General features: G+C 39.8%; 1 protein-coding gene across 10 annotated transcripts in view; it reads left to right on the plus strand.

Annotated features, from left to right (window-relative positions):
- Positions 1-25,427, plus strand: part of KHDRBS3 (KH RNA binding domain containing, signal transduction associated 3) — a 189,853-nt gene that overhangs the window by 43,783 nt on the left and 120,643 nt on the right. For all 10 annotated transcript variants that reach the window (XM_070631012.1, XM_070631004.1, XM_070631005.1 and 7 more), the window contains exon 2: positions 18,445-18,563. In XM_070631012.1, the coding sequence (XP_070487113.1) occupies positions 18,445-18,563 (119 nt within the window). The remainder of the gene's footprint in view (positions 1-18,444; positions 18,564-25,427) is intronic.

The following is a 25,427-nucleotide window of genomic DNA, read 5'->3' on the forward strand; positions in this document are numbered from 1 at the left end:
GGAATGTTTGAGATCAGCTGCAGTTGAAGGAAATAGGAATGAGTTCAACAGATTTGAGGTGAAAGTAGATTAGAGGAAGAGAAATAGGAAATCATACATTTTTAGGCATCCTTCAGTAAGATTTGTATCTTTTTTACCAGTTGTCCAAAAATGTAGCTTATCAATCCTCTTCTTCCTTTCTTATAGAAAAGTTGTAGTGTAGGGGTTTTTTGTTGTTCTCCTTTTTCATAGGTAACATATAGCAGCAATTTTTTAATATCATATTTTTAGTCTCAGAGCAAAATGACCTTTTTTTCACAAGAAGACATTCTGGGGTGCTATTGTGTAGTAATTCTTACTCTTTGCAGTCTTCAGCCTCTGGCCTTAGATTTAACCTATAATCTGTGAGTTTTTTCTTTAAAATTCCTACCAATACATCTTGCACTTTTGGCGTGAGTTACTGGTTTTTTAATTTGCTTCATCCTTCTGATGTAGGTAGTTACAAGGGCCTGTAGAGGGTCTCAGAATCAACTTTTTCTTTATCATACTTTTTAATTCCTGTACAGCCTTTTTGTGGCGTCTCTGTTTATTAAAGTAGTTTAACCTTAACGCAAAGAGTGGACACTAAATCCTCAGTGACAACAGAGCAGCCCTCGGGCATTGCTGTACGGAGCCGTTTCCTCTTTCTCAACCACAAGTCTCTTCCTGCTACTGCCCCATATAAATGCCCCCTCGGCCTGCAGTCCTGTCCTAAAGGAGCTGCTTAGTGGCAGTACAAGTCCCCCAATCTGTCTTGGGTCTGTCTGCCTTTTCAGCTTGGTCACCAGATACTCCCCCTCTGTACCTTATGCTTTCATCACTCTGTTGCTCTGGATTCTTTGCACGCATTACCATGGATACGTCTACACAGTTTTGCTCCTGCTGCTCCCCACGCACGGGATGCCCCTTCGTGTTCAAAGTCCATTCATTTAGGCTCAGCTAAAATACCACTCATTCTGAAGTTGCCTGTGATCTATTGACCCAAAAGTGTTTATTGCCTCCTTTAAACTTCGTAGTACTTCATTTATTTTTAGTGTGCTTAAAATTTATACTTTGTGTTGTGAGTGTCCATGTGTAGTCTTTCCTAAGGTACGTATTTCTTGAGATAGGATCAATGTCATTATATTCTACCCAACGTAACCACCGTTTAGAGCCCAGGGTTGCCCGACTCCAGAGTCCCTGTGTGCCCGTCCATCCCGTCAGCTGCTGCTCAGTTGTTAGCTGTTGGCTAGGGAGCACCGACAGCGTGTTGTAGGCACTCAGTAAATTGTTGTTGAATGAAAACATAAGTGTTTGAACTTCATGGTATCTCTTTCTGCTGGTCACACACGTTTTTAATTCCTTTTTAGTTTTTAGCCATATTCTAGATCTGTGCTGTGGTAGCTTCCAGCCACTTGTAGCTAGTTAAATTTAAATGTTAATTAATTAAAATGAGATAAAAGTAAAAATTCAGTTATTCAGGCACACTAGCCACATTTCAAGTGCTCAGTAGCCACATGTGGCTGCACAGTATTGGACTGCACAGACACGCATTTCCCTCCTCACAGAAAGTTCTCCTGGACTGTACTGGCCTGGGTGGTTTTGACTGCCTTCTGGATAATCCCTGCATGCATGTGGTGTGACTGACCTACTTCTAGGACAGGAATAACGTAGTAGACAAACAGTGTCCTATGCAGATATCCCTGTATCTATTATAATAATACATTTTCCAGTTTGGTATTATTTCATCATCCCAGAAGCTGGTTTCCTGTAGACGTCACGCATATTCACAGTTCTATTAACTGTCGCAGGGACACTCTCATTTACCCTGCATACCCCCTTCACTGCTCCTTGGAGGGAAGCAGACATGTTTTCCCCCAGAAGCTCTGAGCTTAGAGAGCTAGCCAAGCCGTGAAAGGCAAACGTGAGGCCTGACCTAGTGGCTGTCTCTTAACTGCAGCTGGAGAGGTCCCGCACTGACCTATTGTTCTGCAGCTTGCTCATGTTGCTTAGATGTGGCCTCCTGGTAAGGAATTCCCTGGGGCCCGTGTATGTGTATGGCCCCAGTGATATTCGAGTAGCTCTTTTAGGCTGAGAGTGGTTTCCTTTACATGGCCTCATTTTATTTCCACATCAACTAAGTCAGGTCATAGGCAATCCTCATTTTACAGATAAGGAAACTGAGTTTCAGAGAAGATAAATAATTCACCCAAATAAACCTTTAGCAAGGCTTGAGTTAGGACAGAAGAGTTCCAGAACCTGCAGCCTCACACGCAGAGCTCCCTGGTTTTACCAGGCCCAGGTCCTTGCCAGTGGTGGCACTAGCACAACTGATGGTTTTCTGACTACAGGAGACTCGGGAGTAACTAGCACTCTAATCTTTTCTAGTGATCTTTGATTCTATTAATATTTACACTTTTCGTTAAGTTTGTATTAGCCTTCTCTTCATGTATACCTCTGCCTGCATTAATACGCAGAAGTAGGGAGCGTGCAGGAGCCAGGATTTCTTATGCGCAGGGTGGAGGGAGGGCCTTTGTTGTGTGTCACGACTCCTCACAGCTCTAGGAGTGGGTCTCAGTACCCCTAAGTGATAGTCAGGGGACTGGGAGCCCTCTGACTTGTTTTTTTCCCCCAGTGTCATTCTGTAAGTCAGTCCTGGTCTGTGATTTGAACTCATGTTTTCATTAGTTTTTATTACTTCGAGTCTCACTAAATTAAGATCTTCTTTCCACATTATCATTAATTTATACTCTCTTATTGCAGGTGTCAAAAAGCTAGACAGTTGTGCTTGTCTGGAGGCTCTAGGTTAATATTCTGTCCTGGGAATGCCATAAGCAAAAACAGGTGACAAAATAACTCGATTAAGCATTCACTTAGGGCTACTGTTGAATTTGCCTCTGAGCGACTTAATTTCCATTCATTTGATGCTCATGTTTTGGGTTTCATTTGTTCCCAAGCTTGAGATCGTGAAATTTAAAGGACTTGCCTGGTTGCAGCATTTGCATGTAATACCTGTAATACAGTTTCTTTGTCAGAGGCATAATTAGCAATATGATTTGTACATCGACTGCCGTCTGGTATTCACACCACAGTTTGTAAACTTAATTAGTTCCTGGAATAGCAAATGTTTTGAAGACGATAAACACTTTCCCCCTGAATAATGTGTTGAATGGTTATATATTCATAGAGATTTACTCTATGCTACGCAAATTAGAGCGCTGATAGGTATGCTGCTCCAGGTAAACATCACCTGCAGTTGCATATTCCTGGATTATGCTGTCTTCCTGTGCTTTTCACAGGGGAAATCAGAAATTTAGCTCAGATAATTCAGCCTCCAAGATATTCATTATGGTTCCACTGTATGGAGAACATCGATGCTAATGTCATTGCATAGATGCTGGTTTTCAAACTCTGTGGTGATCATTATGATCTGTACTGGAGGTGGGTGGGGAGTGAACAGGCACACCGCCACAGCCATCCTTCTGGCGCCCCTGCTGTCAGCTCTGCCAGCTGCAGTTGAGGCTGAGGAGTCAGCACGAAAGCCCTCTCTGCAGGCAGAGGAGGTGCTGCAAAAGCATGCTGTCGCCCAGGAAAGTTTGCCCTTTTCTTTAGAGCTTTTTACCATTAATAAATCCCTGGTCTAAAAAAGTTTAATTATTTAAGTTTCCAAGAATTATTGAAGTAGAAGAATCAAATTTTAGAAGGGGCTTGATGCCATTAGATTAGTGACTGTCAACCCCTAGAGTTGGGGATGGGTCACACGAGCCTGGGTTTCCCCCTGTTTTTATACATGAAGAAATGAGGGCTCAGTGAGGCTAAGTGAGTTGCTGGAGGTTCTCTAGAGGTCGAGCTTGGGCTGCTCCCCCAACACCGGTGTCCTCTCTTCCACTTTACTGCCCTGTTTGGGGTTGATTGGGACCCGTGAGGACCTGCCTTAAGGCCTTGCATGGTACCTGGCACACAGTACTTAAGACTTCCAGCCTGTTGATTCCCAGGTTCTTTCCACTACACTTCCAGGAATTTACCAAGATGGTGTATCAGTCAGGGTCTAGTCAGGTAAACAGAAATCACACCAGGTATTTGAACAGAGGATTTAGTATAAAGAACTGGCTAGACAGGTGCTGGATGACTGAAAAGGCAAATGGGGGGTAGTGAAGTAACACAGAAGTGGTACCAGAGGCGCCGTGCTGAGCCATCGCCCTCAGGGCTGGAGGAAGAAATGAACCAGCCAGGACCCTGGCGCCAAGGCCCACTCAGGGCGCTGACTCAGGGGCCTGAAGAGGGAGCTCAGAGGGCTGGGCCTCAGGCCTCAGGTGAGGGTCCTGGCTTGCTGAGGAGATGCAATGAGTGAGATTCTGGGAATGTGAGGGAAAATCACTGTCACTGCCACAACTTGAGAACACTGTTCTGGTACGCTGCCAGGAAATAGAAACAGAATGGGAAGGAGCAGGTCCCGTCAGTCTCCCCCACGCTGGCGCTCCCAATGCAGAACCTCTTAGGGGACTGCTGGCAGAGGAGAAATATGCTTCCAGTGTCCCTCCCCAGCCTTCTAGAACAGGACATGGATGGGTTTGGAGGGAGCTGGGAGGCACTATCTTGGTAACTGGCATAGGTGGTTTGTTTATGGAAATTGGAAGATAGGTGACTTGCATTTTGGTTAATTCATACCTTGGGTCTTCCTAAAAGTTCCTCAGGTCTCACTGTGCCTTTCCGTGAAGAATATCGTCATTCACTCAACAAATAGTTTTTGAATGCATGTTAGATTCATGGTGCAGAACTAGGTACTGGGGATGTGATGATGAATCACACAGTTTCATGTGTAGACGAGCTAGTCAGTGAGACAGATGATAAGGACGTGTGTAAATCTCAGGGTTGAGAACCGCCTTCAAGTTGAACTTGCCGTTAGATGATTGAATTCTCTCTGGGACATTCCTGCCAGCTGGGTCCGGCCTGTGCTGGATGGACTCCATAGATGAACTTAAAGTCTCTTTAAGTAGCTAGTTCCATCTTTGGAAAATGCTATTGTTAGAATCTTCATCTCTATAATTTGAGTGGTTGCTCCTCTCTCTATGATTTCTACCTTTTAGTCCTAATTCTACCATTGGTCTTACTGACCAAATCTAATCCCTCTTTTATATGACAGACAAAAATATTTCACCCTGCCGTGAAATAGTGATACTTCAGATATACTGTGTATCTGCTTATGTATTGTGGCCCTTTGATGGGCAGCAACCACTGTTGATTTAAAAATTGGTGAATCCTCGAATGTGGTCTATCCTTCCTGGCCGTGTTATTAGTGTTCTCGTCTTGTTTGTTACTCTTTCGTGGAATAGATCAACAAAGTATCCCACCTCTTGTGTTTAAGGTGAGAATAGAAGACAGTCAGACATCAACCGAAGATACTTATTGTTAGTTTTAGTCAAAGTAAAGCTTTGTGTTTACCCTTTGATTCTGGCTCATTTGCCCTGATGGGCTATGTGGTACAATTCTGTAAAGTAACAAGTAATCTGTATATTCAGCCTTAAAATTGATCAGTCAGTTGTCAGTAGATTTGACAAGTGGAACCCACTAGAGTGCATAATTGCTAACTAAATACTTCATGGTTGAAGGACAAAGTGAAAACAAACAAATGCCCCCGGCTGGTCTCAGCGTAGTTATTTTTACATAAGATCCCTACATGATTTTAATGTACAGCTTAGTCTAGAATGTTAAGATCTATACCTAACTTGACAAATCTGTTTAAGAAAACTCCCAGTGGGATGGTCCACTGTGAGGAGATAGCACCTGCCTCATAAGGAGAAGTTTTATATATATATATATATATGTAAAATGTGACTGGAGGATGACCTAGTATGGATAACTCTTCCTGGCTCTAAATTGACATAGGAAGGTTGTCCTCATTTTCAATAATTGTATGCATCTGTGTTGAGATATTTCCTGTCCTCAGAGGCTGTGACTAATAAGTGTATGCAGACTGATTTTTTATCAGTGTCTTAACTTTTTATGATGATTAAATCTGAGTGACAAGATATATGTTTCTGCTTTAATTGTATTTTGTTTTTAAAAGTGTTTTATGCCTGTTTGGCAGTTTTCAGGTAGCTTAGAAGAGCATTGAGTTATGAGGGAAATAATGGTATTTTTAGACATTTTCTATGTTTTGTTCTAATATTAATCTGTGGTTTTTTTTCTAGCCATGTTCTTTATTCTAGCATATCTCTTATGGCTTTGTTGCTAGACCTTTTGTTTATTTATTAATTTGTTTTTTAACTTTTTTTTCTTGGTGGGAAAGAGTTTCCCTGAGCTAACATCTGCTGCCAATCTTCTTCTGTTTTTTTTCCTCCTCAAAGCTGCAGTACATAGTTGTATACTCTAGTTATAAGTCCTTCTAGTTCTTCTTATGTGAGCCACCTCCATAGCATGGCTACTGACAGGTGAGTGGTGTGGTTCTGCACCCGGGAACCAGAAACCTAGGCTGCTGAAGCAGAGTGTGCCAAACTGTAACCACTAGGCAATCAGGCCTGGCTCGATAGGCCTTTTAAACAGCATCAAAGTAGATGTTTTCTTTGGGCTCTAGTTGTAATCCTAGATCATGCTATTTATTTTTAGAGTTTGTTTTATAAAAGTGACCCTGTAGATAATCATCGTATGAAAAATATGATTTAATGTTTTAAGGGTTATTTCCCCCCAGTTACTCTGACACTTTGCTATATAAATAGAGACTGATGATGATTATGAGACTGACCTAAAAATGTATAGCCATAGCACAGTTATATCCTACTTTGAATTTATTTTGAATACTCTGTCATACCCATAGAGTCTGTAATATTGTATATCTAACCAATAGAAGGTATTCATTGGTAATCTTATTAAATATTAAAGTAGTAGAGAGCAAAATGCTTGTACTATATGGTTGTTATAGAATATCATTAGTACAATCATATTTCTATCTCAAAGTGTGATAATGCCAGCGGGATAAATGAGAAAGACATTGAATCTTCATACAAAGGAAATGGATTTTATAATGAGTGCAGTCTGAACAGAACTAATCTCTTTCTTGGATCATTACTTCACCTAACCGTGAAACCTTTTTTAATTCAAATCCTTGCAGGGTTCTAATTGGTGACCTCTGGAGCCTGATAATTGTTTAAGATAGCTGGTCTTTTGCGGTATACTTAATGATGTTTGCAATTAAAAGTGAGAAATGTCGTTTAACCCTTAGGCAGGTGCGACTAAAAGTAGATTTTCCTTTTTTTCAGTCTTTAGTGGTTATTCCCATCCCTCCTCCCCATAGGTGCTGACTTAAGTCATGAGCAACTTGAACTAAGCTGATGCACTGTTTCCTTCATTTAGTCCGTGGGTTTACCGACTCTTCATTTGACAAATGCATTTATATTAAGAATAATTCTCAGTCACTTGGAATAGCCAAGGGCTTGGTCTGTTTGGGAAGGCAGGAACTCTTAGCCTCTTTTTCCCTGTCGACTAGGTCCATCCCCCTGCCTCTCTTTTTTGTGTGATTTAAGTAGAAGCTGAGCCATTCGTTGTGACCGGTTTCAATAAATATTTATTTCAGTGGCTTCCTTACTGTCAGATGAAAACGGGTTGGTCCATAGAAGAGAAATTTACCTGTATTCAGCATTAGGACTGGTAAAACTATACGTGAACCTGAGCCCTGATCATTTGTTGTCTTCACTGCTGTGCACACCAGCATGCACTGTTGCGCGTTAGTTACATTTTTAACGCCCTCTGTTCCTTCTGTTATGTTTCACACTAAACTGCAGGTATTCAATGAATGCTGTTGACAGACTTGCTGTAAAATTCTGTTGGTTTATTAGAGGTGGAATTTAATCTATTCTGTTTACCTGTTGGCTTGGAAGGTTTTGTTTTCTTTTGAAGACAGTTGTGTGATATTTTGGAAAAGAAGTAAAACCTTTGAGAGTCAGACAATCCTGCAGTCAAACTTTGGCTCTGTCACTTGCTACGTATAAGAAAAAAGGGGGTGATAATTCTTGTCCCAACACTCTGAGAAGTTATGAGGACTAAATCTATGTAAAGCTTCTAGTATAATGTCTAGAATATGGTAATTATTCAACTGGTTAGCCTCCTTCTACCAGTTTCAGGGGATATCTCATCTCTGATTTCCGTTCTTTGGTCTTTAGTGTTTTAAAATTGTAAGAAACCTTTTGTAATTAGAAGTTTATTTTGAAAATTTCTAGAATTTAGTACCAAAATTCAGTAACCTACTTATTTCTGAAGGCCTTTGAGTCTTTCCTCTTTAGATGATAAATTTGTGTTCCATTGAGGCATTGAATGACCATGTCTCATCTTTGTATTTCTCATTTCTGGCCAAGATGCCTTTGTTTGGTGAATGATTGCATATATTGAAGGGGAAATTAAGGTGCCAGTACACTGGAAGCATTTTTTTTTTGTTAAAAAGAATTTGACAAAATTTTTATAATAATTCTGAGTAGTGCTCAAAAGTTTTTAGTTATCAGGATTTGATTCTCTAGAATCTTATTGCTTTCACAAATTCTTCGTGAAATCTGTTCTACACTGAGATGCATATAAATAAATCATCACAAATTAGGCATTGTAATAAGTAAACAATAATAACCTATATTTGCATGATGTGTTAGAGTTTTCAAAGCACTTTAATAAACGTTATTTCTTTTGATACATGGTGAGTTTCCCCCAAAATGAAATAATAATCCAAAGCTATTTTTTTCACTCAAGTTCAGTATTCCTTTGCTCCAGTAATACCACGAAACTGGAGGGAGCGTGGACTTAGGAATCAGGTAAACTGGGGCTGGAACCTCGGTCTGGGTTGGCTGTGTGACCTCGGCTGAGTCGCTGGATGTCTCCAAGCACCTGTGTCTTTTCTGCACACTGAGGATGACGTCCACTTTGCTGTAGTGTTACAGGCGTTAAACACCTGGAAGATAGTCAGCAAATACATTCCAGCTGCTGAAATTATTGTTATATTTTTGTTAATTATCCATGATGGGGAGTATCAATTCCTTCCTCCTTCTCTCTTTCCCTATCAACCTTTCTTCCTTCCTGAAGGAATTTGACTGTCATTTCCTGTGTGTGTGTTTTAATCTTGTGTGTTGTATATATATTTAAGGATATTTTCTGTACAAATGTTCGCTCTGTCTTTATAAAAATAGTTTACTTTCAGGCATTCTTAATATTTAGAGTATTGACTGTTTCCTGTTCCCTGGATGGTATATTTATGTGTATTTATGATGAGCTTATTCATCCTTATTAGACAGTGATATGCATCTCTACTCTGCCGTGCCATTTATTTCTGTTTATGGAAGATTATTTGCAAGATCTTGAGCTATATGAATCAATCTAGTCCAGGCAGGTTTTAGTGTATTCAACTCTGGTTTGATTCTAATAGATGTTCAGTTGAGTTTGGATTGCTTAAATAAAATAATTCCTTCGTGAGAACATTTGTCGTGTTGGGGGATAAAAAATTTCTTTTCAGACCAGCAGCCGTAGTAGCATTTTAGTAATTTGTCAAACAGAATTTCAGTGGCCATGAACGCTATTTATATATCTTCTAAGATGAGTTTGAATCCTCCCACTGGGCTGTTGTGTTGTTTTGAGATAGATCTCGGAATGTTGAGTGTAGGTATTATCACTCTTCTCTGGGCTTCTCGTCTTGGTCCGGGTCCAGGCTACACCCTGTCCTGTAGTGAGTTCGTCAGAGTTAAGGCGCTTGGACAAGGGGGCCTCTGCTGACTGTGTCCCTATCCACACGACTGCTGTGTTGTGCAGCTGCGTTTACTTTCTTAGTTATACTTTTCTGACCCTTTTGTGAATTTTTATTAAGTAGCTTTTAAACACCTAATAAGATGGGCTTTGGCATTCGATATACCTTAGTGGGAATCCTGACTCGCCTGCTTATTAACTGTCTAAGCTTTGGCAAGCTTTTTAACTTTTTAAAAATCCATTTGGATCCTCAGGGTCTTCTTCTGTAAAGTGGGGACATAGATCATAGATTTGTTAAAGAGGGGCTTTAAGTCAAGTGCACAGCCCCATAGCTGGTGACTCATTGTTAACAAGGTCATAATTACTTAAGTAGTACTGGTATGATAAGCGATCTCTGAAGCAATTTTCGTTACTTTTTAGTGTTCTGCTGTGTAATTTTGTGTGTGGCAAGCTCGGATGGAAACTGCTGCATGTAAAGGAGGCATCAGAAGCTCTTTGCAAAGAGCCCTTGAGGTTACAAAGGTGCAGGGCTGGAGAGCTGCATTTTGCCTTCCCAGCTCCTCTCTCCACCCTTCTGTTCTCTGCTCTGGGCCCGGGAGGCTGATGTGTGTGGTGTGAGGCCCGTATCAGCAGATGCTTTAACCCCCTGGCTTCTGGTTGGGTCAGTACCTACCCAGTGGAGGTCACCAGTAGCGGACTGGCAGGAGGGAAAAGAGGGATCAGAGTGTTTGTTCTCTTTGGCTCCCTCGGTGGTAGGTCCCCAAAGGATGGCTGCTTCTCTCTGTGGAAGGAATCTGCAACCCTGTCAGGCTGCCCTCGCAGTGGAAGGAAAGAAAGTTTCTCTTTCTTTTTCTTTCCTGCCACTTCGTGCTTCATCCCCTGGGGCAGTAACACCTCCCCTCCTGCCTAACCCCCAGTACTGCAGTAGTCGCACCCTTATATACTGGCCCTTAATTAAACTCTCTTCAGATCAGCCAGTTTGAATACCATCTGTTTCCTTCTGGAATCCTGTTCCTTGGATCGTTCACCCAGAGAAAGAACAGAGGCTTCTAGGATTTGGCAGAGTTGCCAAGTATCAGGGTTTCTAGCTAAAAGTTTCTGATACTAAAGGATGACTTCTGTATGGGCTCAGCGTACAAAGTCCTTGGCTCATTAATACTGTCTTTCCTGGACCTGTTTTGTAAGGAGTATTTCTTTCCTTTATAGAAGCACTGTGTACTCCAGGCTTGATTGGGTTGCTAGTTAGACAAGATGTTCTAATGACCTGTTGGTGGAATGTGTTGGGAAAGTGTCCTGGATTGGGAGTCCTGAGTTTGAGTCTTGGTAATGTTGCTTGCTAATTGTGTGACTTTTAGAAATATATTTTCTAACTTTTCTCATGTGCAAAATGTGAATGAGACTCAACCATCCTGGGATGTTGTCAGGATCATGTGAGATAAAGCAGTGAAAATACTATACAAGGTAGAGCTGTGTGTGTAGATGTCTTATTTGTAATGATGAGTCGTTTCATCATTCGTTCTTATAGCGTGTATCTGCAGGGCTGTTACCACATGCTAGGCACTATGAAATGAATTAACAGGGGGTCACTAACAGTCTGTTGGAGAAGACAGGCATGAAGTAGGAAGTTACACCTATGGTGAGTATCATGATAGAATGCTGTGATTTTCGCTTAACTAGTCTGAGAATTCAAAGACAGCCTTTCTAGGACATGGGATTCAGGCAGAGACATGAAGGGAAGGATACTGCCAGGCAAAAAGTCTAGAGAAGTGTTCCAATCTTGGAGAACAAGTTCAGAAGCCGAAGGCCTGATGAGCGTGGAGCTTTGAACCCGTGGAGAGGATGGGAGTTAAGGGATAGAGGATAAAGCAAGGGGAGAGGGCGCGAGCTGCATCCCATGTGTTTGATTGGGTATTCAGCGGGCATGACGCTGTCTCTATGAAAGGCTTGCCTCTTTGGTGGCACTCTCATCCATCTTCTGTCGACTTTAAATATGAATTGCCTTCTAGTTCAGTCCCTCATTTGTTTGTGTGATTATCCAGCTGTATTCTGCTCTGCTCTCTCTTTGTATTCCACCCATTCCATTTCCTACTCCACCACCAGACCATCTCTCCTTCAGGATGTCTCAGCAGACTCCTCTGCTCACAACTGTTAGCATCTCCTGAGGTGACTCCACTGTTAGTATCAGTTTGGGCATTAAGAACCTGGCCTGCCTTTTCATGCTTTGCGTTTCTTCTCTGTTGGCTGAGGAGATCTACCTCTCTCCTCACCCTGAACCTGCCTGATCTTTCTGCAAGAAACTAGGACTTGGGTCAGGAAATTGCATTCATGTCTAAGCTTGTTCACTAACTGACTCTCTGATCACAGAATTTTGTCATCGTTACTGTATGATTTATTCCATTGAGTACTATTAAAAGAGAAAAGGAAAAAAATAGGTTATATCTGAGTAAAACTCTATGTCAAATGCACAGTGTAATCAGATGAGTGGATGTGAACTAGGGTCACACAGGGTTACTTGACTTCACTGAAGAAATCATCATTTCTTTGCTGGCAGTCTCCATTCCCTGTCCTTTAAGGATTTAGCACATATTTGATAGCTTTTTGAACAGTTTTACAAATTCCCAACTTTAGTCCCTTTTCTGTGGCTCTGTGTACATTTGATTAAATTTGTCTGTTTACATGCCTCAGATTCTCTGTACTCTATTCCCAGCATCTGGTACAATTTCTTCAACACATGGGAACTCAGTCAACTTCAGAACTGGAGTGGCTGGGACAAAGGAGACGTCAATTTAGAAGTGTTTGATTCTGTGAGAGAATTTAAGTGGCTTTAGTGAAAATTTACACTACTAAAATTTTTTATATTGGAGATTTAGCTCATTTAAATTTAAAGGTTATTTGTTTTTTAGAGGATGAGTGGATTTTAATATATTTGGTAGGCAAAAAGGTAAGTGTTTAGGAAGCTCTCTACTCGACTGGACCAAGGCGAAAACAAAAAAGGAATGAACAAACAAAAGCCAAAAAAGACAGCACTGACACTCAATTTCTGGCCTGACAGAGATGTTGTGTCCATGGTTTGAAAATGTAGCATTTTAATTCCCTATGTTATCTAAAACTTAATCACATATTTGCTTATTATTTCTGAGCTGGGAGGTGGGATTGGCACATTAAATTGTATGGTGACAGATGTAACCTGGGGATTAGTGAAAGTTGGATCCTTTATGCATTTGACCTTGAAAATCTGATTGGATTTCCCTACAGTCAGCCTTCATTTGCTACAGTTAACTGAAAGGTTAGACCCGTCTTGGTGGGTGTGAAGTTCCTTCCCTTCCTCAGGGAAGAGCAGAGGGTGGTCGCATGGGTTTTGGAATATGAAACTCCCAGTTAGGGGCAGGCATAAACACTACAAAGCTGTTTCAAGATTTCATAGATCATCATGTACAATTCCCCATTTTTTTGCGTTGTATTTTTATTGGACTTCATGAAAATGTCAAACTACTTGTAATCCTCAATCAAGTAGAAAATAAAAAATAGTTGATTGAACAGGACCTAAAGAAATAAAAGTTTTGACTTTAAACTTTTTTAGACAGTTTTCAATTTAAAGCTGGAGGACACAAGGGCCAGAGAAAAGTACAGTAGCCATGATTGAAAGCAGATCTCTTTGACTCCAGAGACTGGATTGGGGCTCTTTCCTTTGCTGTGCTGTGTGTTAAATGTAGTACATGCAAACTTACATGCTTTTAACATGGCATCAGGCTTCAGACATTTTTTAAATGAATCTTAAATGGTGAAATATTATATTTCAACATAATTCAAAGCTTACTTAAGGTAATATAGGGGAGGAAGACATTTCCTCTACCCACTCTGGGTCCTCCTGGTCAGACAACGAATTAAATTCACATGAGACAGAATAACAGGAGAAAATTAAACAAAGTTTTATAACATGTATACATGGGAGAGACCCAGAAAAACTGAGCAACTCACCAAAATGGTCGAAGCTCTCCTCTTAAATACCACCCTCTGCTAAAGACAAAGGAGGATGTTGGGGGTGGGGAGAGTCAGTTATGGGAGATTATCAGAAAAGCACATTAAACAAGGGTAACGTCATTATGCAGATTTAAGTCCTTGCCTTCTGCATTGATAAGAGTGTCTAGAGATAAGGTCATCCCCCCCTCTTCTTGGTACAAAGAGGGAGACACCTTTACAGATGGAGATTTCCTTTACAAATGTAAATGTCTCTTACAAAGGGTAAGTAAATTCTACTTTTCAGAGTTTCTCTCATATCTGTAGTTTTTAAAAGTAACCAGCCCAAAATAATCTTCATGCCAAAGAGACATATCTTGGGGTGGCCAATGCCAGTCCCCCACAGTAACAGCAAGATATTTTAGCAATGAAAGATTTGCAAAGTTGACTATTCATCTAGAGAGGAAATTAGGTATTTTGTGTATATTTTCTTTTAATTTTTATTTTTCTCTTTAAAATCATAGGCATATCTCAAATTTTAATTTAATGTATGGTAAAATACATAATTTTTTCTAATTTTTTAATTTTACCTTTATCACTTTGCATGTCACCTCAAATTAAATGTCACTGATTCAAGGAATAACATTTGAATTCTGATTATAGAATTAAATATGAAATAGTGCATGTGTTGTAAGTTCTCAAAAATTATAAAAATGCTTTATTATTTGAAAAGAAAATTATTAGTTAAATCATGGTGTTTTTTTCTTGCTGAGGAAGATTTGCCCTGAGCTAACATCTGCTACCAATCTTCTTTTTTTGCTTGAGGAAGATTCTCTCTGAGCTAATATCTGTGCCAGTCTTCCTCTATTTTATATGTGGGTTGCCACCACAGCATGGCCGCCAGTGGGTGATGTCAGTCTGCACCTGGGAACTGAACTCAGGCTGCCAAAGTGGAAAACGCTGAACTTAACCACTAGGCAACAGGGCCTGCCCCAAGTTAAATCTATTTTTAGAAACATATGTGTACATTGAATGTTTTTTCTAAGAAGTTTCACTGTACCTAATTTTGTTGAATCTTCTAACTATGTTAAAGGTATTTCCAATTATAGCATACATAGGTAGATAAAAGTAAAGTGTAGAATTTATTTTCTTCTAATTAAAGTGAAGTCATGATTTGTTATACTCAACAGAGCAGATGACGTGTGGCTTACTGCTCTTTACTGGGGAAAACAAAACGAACTAGCTCATGTATGCTATTCGTTCTACAGTTTTCAGAGCCTGTGTGTGTTGTGCGGGTGCACGTGCACATATGCTTATTTATTCATGGAAAACTTCTGAAAGAGTATATAAAATTGTTGATTATTACTACCTCTGGAGTATGGGTGTAGGAGAAACCTTTTCTTTTAATTTTATATCGTGTAATATTTGTTTAAAACTTTTACTGTATACATTTTATTTTTATAGAAGAAAATCAAAATTAAAAGTACTTTTGAAAGTTTTTTTCAACAAAAATAGCAAGCATTATCTGAGTAAATCTTTACATTTCACATCCTTCAATTTCAGTGTGTATTGTTCCCATAGAGATTCTATTTAGAATCAGTTTTATAGGATCAAAACATAGGATAATACAAGAAAGCTGACAAAATAATCAATCAGTTATTTGGCGATTCAGTATTATTCAAAGTTGGACACTTTGGTCAGAAGCTGGAGAGCTAATTTGCTGTTCCTTTCTGTCAGCTGTCCTTTTTTATCTCCAGGTCCTTCCCTGCTCCTCTTGGTTCCCCCCACCCCCACCCAATCTCTCTTAATCCCTGTGTGTAGTGTTTTCTGACACCAGCCAATTCTCCAACACCAACTGGGTATCCAGCAATCCACTTCAATTTAATTCTGTCACTAACTCCTGGAGTTAGGGCAGACCCCACAGAATAAGGGCTTAGTCCCACAAGACTGCCCCCACTTCAGATGTCAGCTACAAATAGGGTGCCTAGACTACCCACGTATCTGCTTGGCCAGCTGCAAATGTGGGGGTTCCACAACCTGACTCGACCTCAGCTTCAATAATTTGCTAGAATGACTCGCAGCACTCAAGAAAGCACTTTATTTACTGTTATGGTTTATTATGAAGGTTACAAGTCAGAAACAGCCAAGTAGAGGAGGTGCATAGGGCAAGGCATGGGGGGAGGGATGTGGAGCTTCATGCCTTCTCTAGGCACGTTGCTTTTCTAGCACTCAGAGGTGTTCACCCGCCCAGAAGCTCTCCAAACACTGCTGTTAGGGGTGTTTGTGGAGTTTTCATTTTGTGGGCACGATTCATTAAATCATTGGCCACTGATGATTGGACTCAATCTCTAGTTCCTCTGCTCTCCCCAGAGATGGTGAAAGTGGTGGGTGCTGAAAGTTCCAACCCTCCAGTCACATGGTTGGTTTTTCTGGCAGTCGGCTCCCTGGTCCTCCAAGAGTCACCTCGTTAACGTAAACTCAGGTATGGTTGGAAGGGACTTGTTATGAATAGCACAAGGCACTCCCCATCACTCAGGAAATTCCAGGGGTCTTAGGAGCTCTGTGCCAGGAACTGAGAACAAAGACCAAAGATGTATTTTTCACTACACCTCACCTATATAGTGACTTTCTACCATGAATTGTTAAATAAAAAATTATTCTGACACTTGTTAAAATGGTAAGAAAGATTTTATTCAGGACTGTCATGATAGGTGTCAAGACTGTATTGCCACAGGGCTCAGAGATGAGGCTCAGCTCTGAATACAGCAAAGGCAGTTGGGGATTTAGAGCTAAGAAGCAGAATGCAGGGGCCAGTGGTTGGAGAGTTGCCAAGAGGAGACATCCAGGCCGGCGGGGTTCTTCAGTGATGACTGAAGCCACAGGCCTGCAGCCTCCAGCTTTAAACACAGCCTACATTTATCCAACAATGCCACGAAAATCTTATCTTCTGTCAAATATGCCATTAAAAACAGTGGAAGAGACTGCAGTGGCACACTGTCTTTGGAGTCAGGCAAACCTGGGGGTAAATCTTACCTCTGCCGTTTGTTAGTAAAGTAACCTTTCTCAACTTCCTTTTTGTCGTCTATGGTGAGGATTGAATTGTCTCACGAATGTGACATGTATTAAATTCTTAAACATTCCTGCCCCAACAGGCAAAATGAATAAATATGCGTACCCCTTTATACAACTGATACCGTCCCTGGTCCTTCTCCATGCGTTGGTCCCCTTCTTTGACCCTGGGTGTTTTGTGGTCAGTCTGTGGGGGGTACAGTCCATGAATGCTCTGCTTCAGCAGTCATTCAAGTACATATTCTTGTACCTCCTCTACAGCCAAATGCTCTAGGCAATTATGTGAGGAAAGAGTCTCCTGAGATTTTCCAAGATCTGGAACTTGCACGTAGTAGGTGCTTAGTAGTAGATGTTTGTTGAATGAAGAAACAGATTTTACGTAAAAGAAATTTATGTTCTGGTTGGAGAATGTCTTAGTCCTTTTGGCTGCTATAACAGACTACCATAGATTGGTGGCTTATAAACAACAGAAATTTTTCTCTCAGAGTTCTGGAGGCTGGAAATCCAGGATCAGCATGCCTATAGAGGCAGAGTCAAATGCGGGCCCACTTCCTGGTGCATAGACAGTGGTCCTCTCACTGTGTCCTCACATGGCAGAAGGAGTGAAAGAGCTTTCTGGGGTCCCTTTTGTAAGGGCAGTAATCTCATTCACGAGGGCTCCACCTTCACCATCTGATCACCTCGCTAAAGCCCTGCCACCTACTACCATCAGATTGGGGGTTGGAATTTCAGTATATGAGTGAGGGAGGCACAAACGTCTATAGCAGAGAGGTACCACATTTTTTTTTGTCTGAATTATAAGAGTTGTACGTAAAGTGCATTGCCAATATCAAGGTGAGATTAATTGATTCTAGCAGTCCTCCTGTCCCATTTAGGAAGACGACAGTCACATATAAAAAGTGGTATTTAATGTGGTTGAATCTTCAAGGAATTATATGAAATTGAAGTCATCAAAATAACAGCATAAGTGGAGAAAAGAGCATTAGCAAAGGCATGAGCATTGAGTTGATTTGTGTCACTTGTGAGGAGGGCAGATTTGGTTGGGGAGGTTGAATGACAGAAGCTTGTCTGGGCTTTTTTTTTTTTTTTCCTTTTTCCTTTTTCTCCCCAAAGCCCCCGGTACATAGTTGTATATTCTTCGTTGTGGGTCCTTCTAGTTGTGGCATGTGGGACGCTGCCTCAGTGTGGTTTGATGAGCAGTGCCACATCCGCGCCCAGGATTCGAACTGACAAAAAAACTGGTGCCTGTCTGGGCTTTTAAAGCCATTGTAAAGAGTCAGTTCTTGATGGTGTAAGCCTTGGAGAGCCAGGCCGGGTTGATAAATAGGGATGTCAGTGCTTTGTAACACTGAACTGAGAATACTTTCTGGCTTTTCTTTGCTGTTTGATGAGCCTTTCTTTAGGATTCCAGAAGGCCCCAAGGAACTTCCTTTGTGTTTGTGTTTGTTTGTGAGCTAGTCCATGGATCCCCTCTCTTAGCATGGGCGGTCGAGACTGGACTTTGTAGAGTCATGGTCTATGCATTTTTTCCACCGTACTGGTGAAGAATCATTGATAAAATGGGAAATATGTCCTTACCTGAAAAAACTGAGCAATCTAATAGTCCATATTCTGTGTTTGATTTCATGCCACCTTAGAGCTCACAAGAACTCCCCATCTCTGGAGTTCTAAGTTATATACTTCATGGTTATCTTTTTTCCTTCACAGAAATAGAAAAGTTTCAAAAAGGAGAAGGCAAAGATGAAGAAAAGTACATTGATGTGGTGATTAATAAGAACATGAAGCTGGGACAGAAAGTGTTAATTCCTGTAAAACAGTTCCCTAAGGTAAGACAGTGAGGTCTACACTGCAGGTGTGTTACACTTAATCACGGGGGAGCAGATGTTTAATTTATATTCTGTTTAATATTTTCTTGAGATATTTTCCCTTAGCACAGCTGCCTCCCCATATGTACTTTTAAAGTTAATTAAAAACTTATTTAGTGATTCCATTTTTTCTGTTTGACTTTAGTGTGACTAATGGAGCCCCTAAAATTTATGCTTCTGAGTCATACTAGTGATGCAAATTTGGACAACCTGTTTAATTTCTTTCTACTGAAGTTTCTTCATTTATAAGATGAGGCTGGGTTGTTAAGAATTAAATAAGATTGTCCATGTTAAATGCTTAGCACAGGGCTTAGCACGTGAATTTCAAAATATTATCTATTCCTGGGGGCCAGCCCGGTGGCACAGCAGGGGGCGCAGTGGTTAAGTTCACATGTTCCACTTCGGGGGGCCAGGATTCGCCAGTTCAGATCCTGGGTGCAGACCTACACACTGCTTGTCAAGCCATGCTGTGGCAGGCATCCCACCTATAAAGTAGAGGAAGATGGGCACAGATGTTAGCTCAGGGCCAGTCTTCCTCAGCAGAAAGAGGAGGATTGGCGGCAGATGTTAGCTTAGGGCTAATCTTTCTCAAAAAGAAAAATAAAAAAGAGGAAGATTGGCAATGGATGTTAGCTCACAGCCATTCTTCCTCAAACACACACACACAAGAGATTAAAAAAAATCTATTCTAGAAAAAAAGTTCTATTTTTCATTTATTGCGGGTGTTATTTTATGTCATCGAGCACAATTAAAATAGATGCTTTAGGCCTGGCCTGGTGGTGCAGCGGTTAAGTGCTCACATTCTGCTCTGGCGGCCCAGGGTTCACCAGTTCGGGTCCCGGGTGCGGACATGGCACCACTTGGCACGCCATGCTGTGGTAGGCATCCCACGTATAAAGTAGAGGAAGATGAGCATGGATGTTAGCTCAGGGCCAGTCTTCCTCAGCAAAAAGAGGAGGATTGGCAGCAGTCAGCTCTGGGCTAATCCTTCTCAAACAACAACAACAAAAAAAGATGCTTTAAGGTCCCATCTACTTCTAAAATGTTGGCCATCTTAGATTTGGCCTGAATTGATACTCTTTTTACCCTGTTTTTCTTTTTTCTTTCTTTTCAGTGTCCATGTACATGATTCCTGCATACTGTTGTAGATACCAATAGTTCATTTCTTTTGATTGCTGAATAATACTTCATTACCTGAATATACTTCAGTTTGTCTATCCACTTGCCTGGATGGTTTTCAGTTTTGGGTTATTATAAATTAAGTTGCTGTGAACATTTTTGTAAAGTCTTTTTGTGACCATATGTTTTCATTTCTTTTGAGTAAATACTTAGGACTTAAATTGCTGTGTATTTAGTTTTATGAGAAATTACCAGTACTTTTTTCCCAAAGTAGTTGTACCTTGTGACATTTCCAGGAACGATGTGAGCAAATTGTGGTTGCTCCATATCTTCAAAAGTATTTGATATTGTCAATCTCTTTAATTTTAGTTAATCTGGCAGTGTATTGGTATTTTGTTGTGGTGTTAATTTCATTTCCCTGGTGATTTTGAATGCTTTTTCATGGACTTATTGACCATTCATGTATCTTCTATTTTGAAGTGTCTTTTTAGATCTTTTGCCTATTTCTAAATGGTCTGTATGTCTTGTTATCATTGAGTTGTAGAAGCTTTTTTATATATCCAGGATAAAAATCTTCTGTTAGATAAATGTTTTATAAACATATGACTCAGTCTATCACTTGCCTATTATTTTCTTAACAGAATCTTGTGATAGGCAGAAGTTTTTAATTTTGATGATGTATAATGTATCAGGTTTTTCTCTTATGATTCTTACCTTCTGTAAACTAAGAAATCTTTGGCAACCTCAAGGGAAGGTTAGAGTGTTTTTAAAGTTAGAAAGATAAGTCTCCTGTGTTTCCTCCAAAATCTTTATCATGGTAGCTTTTACTTTTAGATCTATGACCCATCTCAATTTTTGTGTATGGTGTGAGATAGAGGGTCAGAATTCATTTTTTCTCATTCTGGATGTATCCGGGTTTTCTGGTACCATTTGTTGAAAGATGTTTTCCTCCACCTGGTTGGACTGGTTATGTTGATGCCTTTGATGAAATCGAGATGACTGTGTAAAGTGAGGGTCTGTTTCTGCACTTTCAGTTTTGTTTCATTTATCTATTTATGTATCTTTATGCTGTCTTCATTACTGTAGCTTTTCGTAGTAAGAAACGAAGTGAGGTAATGTAGTCCCTTCAACTTTGTCCTTCAGGATTGCTTGGAAATAGGTCCTTTACAGTTCCATATAATTTAAGAATTATTTTATAGATTTTCACAAAACGTTCTGCTGGGATGATGATTGCAGTTGCATTGAGTCTCTTGATTAATTTAGGGAGATTTGACATCTTAGCAATATTGAGTCTTTCCTTCTTTAAGCAGGGTATATCTTTCCATTTATTTAGAGTTTTTAATTTCTGTCAGCAGCATTGTTTACTTTTCAAGGTAAATGTCTTATTGTCTTTTGTTAAACTTATTCCTAAATATTTTTTGTTTTGACACTATTGTAAAATGAATATTTAGAAATTTTATTTTCCAATTTTTTGCTTCTAATATAAAATTTTGTACATGGTCCTTGTATTCTGCTACCTTGCAAAATTCACTTGTTAGTTCTAGAAAACTGTTTCATAGATTTCTTAGGATATGCTATATACATAATTAGATCATCTGCGTAAACAGTTTACTTCTTCTGTTCCAGTTTTTTTTTTTCTGTTCCAGTTTTTATTCTTTTAATTTGTTTAGCTTGTGTTCTTTTATTGGCTAGGATCTCTAGTGTAATGCTTGAATCCAAGTGGTAAGATGAGGCATTCTTCCCTTCTTCCCAGTCAATGTGGAAAGCATTCTATATTAATCATTAAGAATGGTAAGAGCCATAGGGTTTTTTTGGTTAGTCCCTTTATTTAGTAGAGGAAGTTCCATTCTGTGACAGTTTTGCTGAGGGGTTTGATCCTGACTGAGTGGTAAATTTTGTTGAATGCCTTCTCTGCATCTGTTGAAATGAACTAGGGTGTTACTCCTTTATGCTGTTAATATAGTGGATGTTATTGATTGATTTATCTAAATTAAACCAACTTTGCATTCTGGAGGTAAATCATACTTGGTAATAATATATTATTTTTGTATATGGCTGGATTCAAATGCGTCTATATTCATGAGTGATACTGGCCTAGAATTTCTTTTTTTATATAGTTTCATAGAATCAGTGGAGAAGTGTTCCTTTCCCTTTCTTTTAAAGAATGTATGTCAGTTTGCTGCTACTTCTTTCTCAATATTTGCTAGAATTCACCAGTGAAGTCATCTGGGCCTGGAGTTTGGCGATGAATTCAGTGTCTTTAATTGACAGGGCACTAATGAGATTTTCTATTTTACCTGTAAATTTTTGTTTGTTTTTCAAGCAGTTTGTCTGTTTCATCTCTTTCTGACCCTTTCTCTCTCCGCCTTTTGAGACTTCATTTACACATTCCTTCATCCATGTGATATCCTAAAAAAGCTTCCTGTGGCTCTGTTTACTTTTGTTTTTTTTTTTCCCTTGTTCTTCAGATTGGATCATTTCTACTGCTGCATCTTAAACTCATTGATTCTTTCCTATGTTATCTTTATTTTTCTGTTAAGCCCATCACATAAATTTTTTTATCAGGTATTATAATGATTTATTTCAGAATTTATATTTGATTCCTATGTAAATATGGGTATGTGAAAAAAACAATTTTCTCTCCCGAGATTTTCTATTTTTTATTCATTGCAGGTGTCATATTATTTACATCATTAAGCACAATTAAAATAGGTGCTTTAAAGTCTCTAATTCTAAAATCTTACAATTGATAATCTTTTATCTTTTTTTGTTTTTTTGAGGAAGATTAGCCCTGAGCTAACATCTGCTGCCAATCCTCCTCTTTTTGCTGAGGAAGACTGGCTCTGAGCTAACATCTGTGCCCATGTTCCTCTACTTTATATGTGTGAGTCCTGCCATAGCATGGCTTGACAAGTGGTGCGTAGGTCCACACCTGGGATCCAAACTGGCGAGCCCTGGGCCACCGAAGCGGAGTGTGTGAACTTAACCGCTACATCACTGGGCCGGCCCTGATAACCTTTTATCTTGATAACAAGTCATATTGTTCACTTTTTATTTTTAATATGTTGTGTAGTTTTGGATTGCATACTGGACATTGTGAGTGTCATTTTGTGGAAACTACTCTGGTTCTATTTCCTGGAGGAATGTTGATTCTTTTGGATTCAGTCTGCAGACTGTGTGCTGGGTAGGAGTGCAGATCTTAGTTCTGTTCTTTCCTTACTTTGACTTTTGTGTTTATTTTTGGCATACGTGATGTGGGGGTCAGCCAGAGATTTTGTTAGATTTTATACACAAAATTGGGGTTCCTCAACTCTAACTCTGTCTTTCCCAGTATTCCTGCCTCACAGTTCAGCACTCTGGTTGCCTCAAACTCTGCTACTCAGGGTAAAAACTCCAAAATCAATAAATTCGCCCAGACTATTCCCTTCTTCCAAGTCTTGACTCCCTTTCAGAATTTCCTTGAATTTGATCGTTCTCCAGAGGCTTCAGATAGTTGGTTTTTATATTTTGTTCGGTTTAAGAGTTTATAGTTGTTGTCTTATAGACAGTCAGCCTAATAGGAGCTTACTCAGCCATACTTGCAGAACTGAGAATGGACATTTTTACTAAGTACAAAACTATGTTGTGAACATTTCACAGACAGCCTCATTACTAAGCAGAGCATGACTTATGGAAACCTTTGTAAATTGATCAGTATGCTCGATATCCTTTATATGCTCAATATGCAGTAGATAGAAAGATGAACAGACACTGCCCCATCTTGAAGTAGTTCATAATCTAGTAGATGATTCACCTTAAATTAGTGCTCTGTTGTCTATGAGTAAGTATATGAAATAAAATAAAGTATATGAATAAAGTATAGGAAATAAAATCTCAAATATTGTTTTTCAGTGTCAGCTTTGATGAGAGTAGGGGAAGACAAATTATAGTTTCTGTGTCTACAGACAGCAGAGTCCATTTCGAGTACTTATCATGCCTGAAGTAGGCTACTTAGAAATGCACTGCTTTCAGAATGCTGAAAAAGGATATTTCTGCTTAGCATAATTGAGCACGCAGGTTTCAAGCAGCCTTGTATAAAGGCTAGTATAGCACTTGCATCAGTTCTAAGAAAAAGCTTTCATGCTGGAATAGGTTAATAGGCTGAGCTGGAGGAAGCTGGCAATGCTTGCCCCTCTGGGATAGCAGTGGGCAGAGTAATACAGCTTGATGCTGGAGTTGATGCTGACTATACACTTTCGGCTTCTGGGGCAACAGAGAAGTGCTGTTTGTGAAAATCGATCTAATTAATTGAATAATTTCTCTCCTCTTAATGAACCATTTTCAACACTCTTCCACTGGCACCACATTGATCACCAGTCTTTTAGTACTCAAACCTAAAGTGTATTCACTCTCTTCAGTTATATGCCTGAGCTTGTAGGGTGTGAGACTCAAAGTAAACGCTTGCTTTATGATTTTTTAAAAAATATTTAAAACTTGCAGAAATCATCCTCCATAGTTTTCCTGTGGATAAATCCTAACCCTTGGTACCGCGCAATGACTAGATATGACAGAGTTAATGTAAGTACGCAAACAACGTTGGAGCAAGGCGCCCTATCTCGGAGGACGGTAGATGTCTCGTGCTTTAGATTTTACGTTGATTTTTCTCATTAAGTGGTTCGTCCATCAGTGAATTAAATCCATCCATTCGCATACCTCACATTTATTGAGGGTATCCTCTGAGCCAGGCATTGTGCTGGAAAAACAAAAGTAATTAAGACATGTTGTTTTGTCACAAAAAGTTCCCAGTTTTGTGGGAAATGCAGATGAATAAAATCATGTTTATAGTACAGTGTGAGAAGTGCGATGGTAGTGTACTCTAGAAAGACCAAGAAGAAGATTATGTTGCTGCTCTCAGAGAAGACTTTCCTGAGGTGGCTGTGTCCGAAGGAGCTGGCTGGGTAGGAGTCAGAAGTACAACAGGGTGAGACTGAGGTGATCCTGACAGGGGAGTACTATATCTAGAGCAGAGGACGTCTGAGAAATTATACGCCATCTTGTTTGGCTAAACAGGTTAATTTCAGTAAGATGTGAGGATTTTTGTAGAGGCTTTATAAGTAAAGTGGTAAGGGAGAAGAGTATGCGGTAGGATTGGTCAGTGGGGCTGCGAGGATGGAGTAGGAGGTGGTATTCGAGCTGTTTTAGAGGATGAGGTGGGCTTCTCCATGTGTTCACTGATTGGAAACTAGTTCAGGAGCGGGAATGCCATGTGCAAAGTCATGCTAGGGAGAAAGAAGGCTGATGCACCATTTTAGCAAGTGAGCTGTGATATGAAATTAAATAAATTGTATCTCTGCATCATGATGCATACATGCTCTACTGCTAGGGTAAGATGTCTGTATTATATTGTTAAATAAAAAAAGAAAAAGCAACATGTAGAGCAGACAGCATCCCAGTTGGACAGTTATTTGAAAAAACTGACTAGCATCTTAACAACAGTGATTTTCTGGAGTGTGGGATTATGTGCTCTTCTCTGCTTTATGTGTTTCTGTGCTTTAATGATAACTTGGTTATCATTAAACTTTTGATAATGATAACTTGGTTATCATTATAACTTTTATAATTAGGATGAAAAGAGATTTCCATTTTTGGGAAAAATGTGCCTGAAATACTTAATTTAGGAGGTACGTTTGTACTATGATTATGTTTTTTAAGATTTAGTGTTAAATT

This window comes from Equus przewalskii, chromosome 8 (genome assembly GCF_037783145.1).
Source record: "Equus przewalskii isolate Varuska chromosome 8, EquPr2, whole genome shotgun sequence".
Taxonomy (NCBI): Eukaryota; Metazoa; Chordata; class Mammalia; order Perissodactyla; family Equidae; genus Equus; species Equus przewalskii.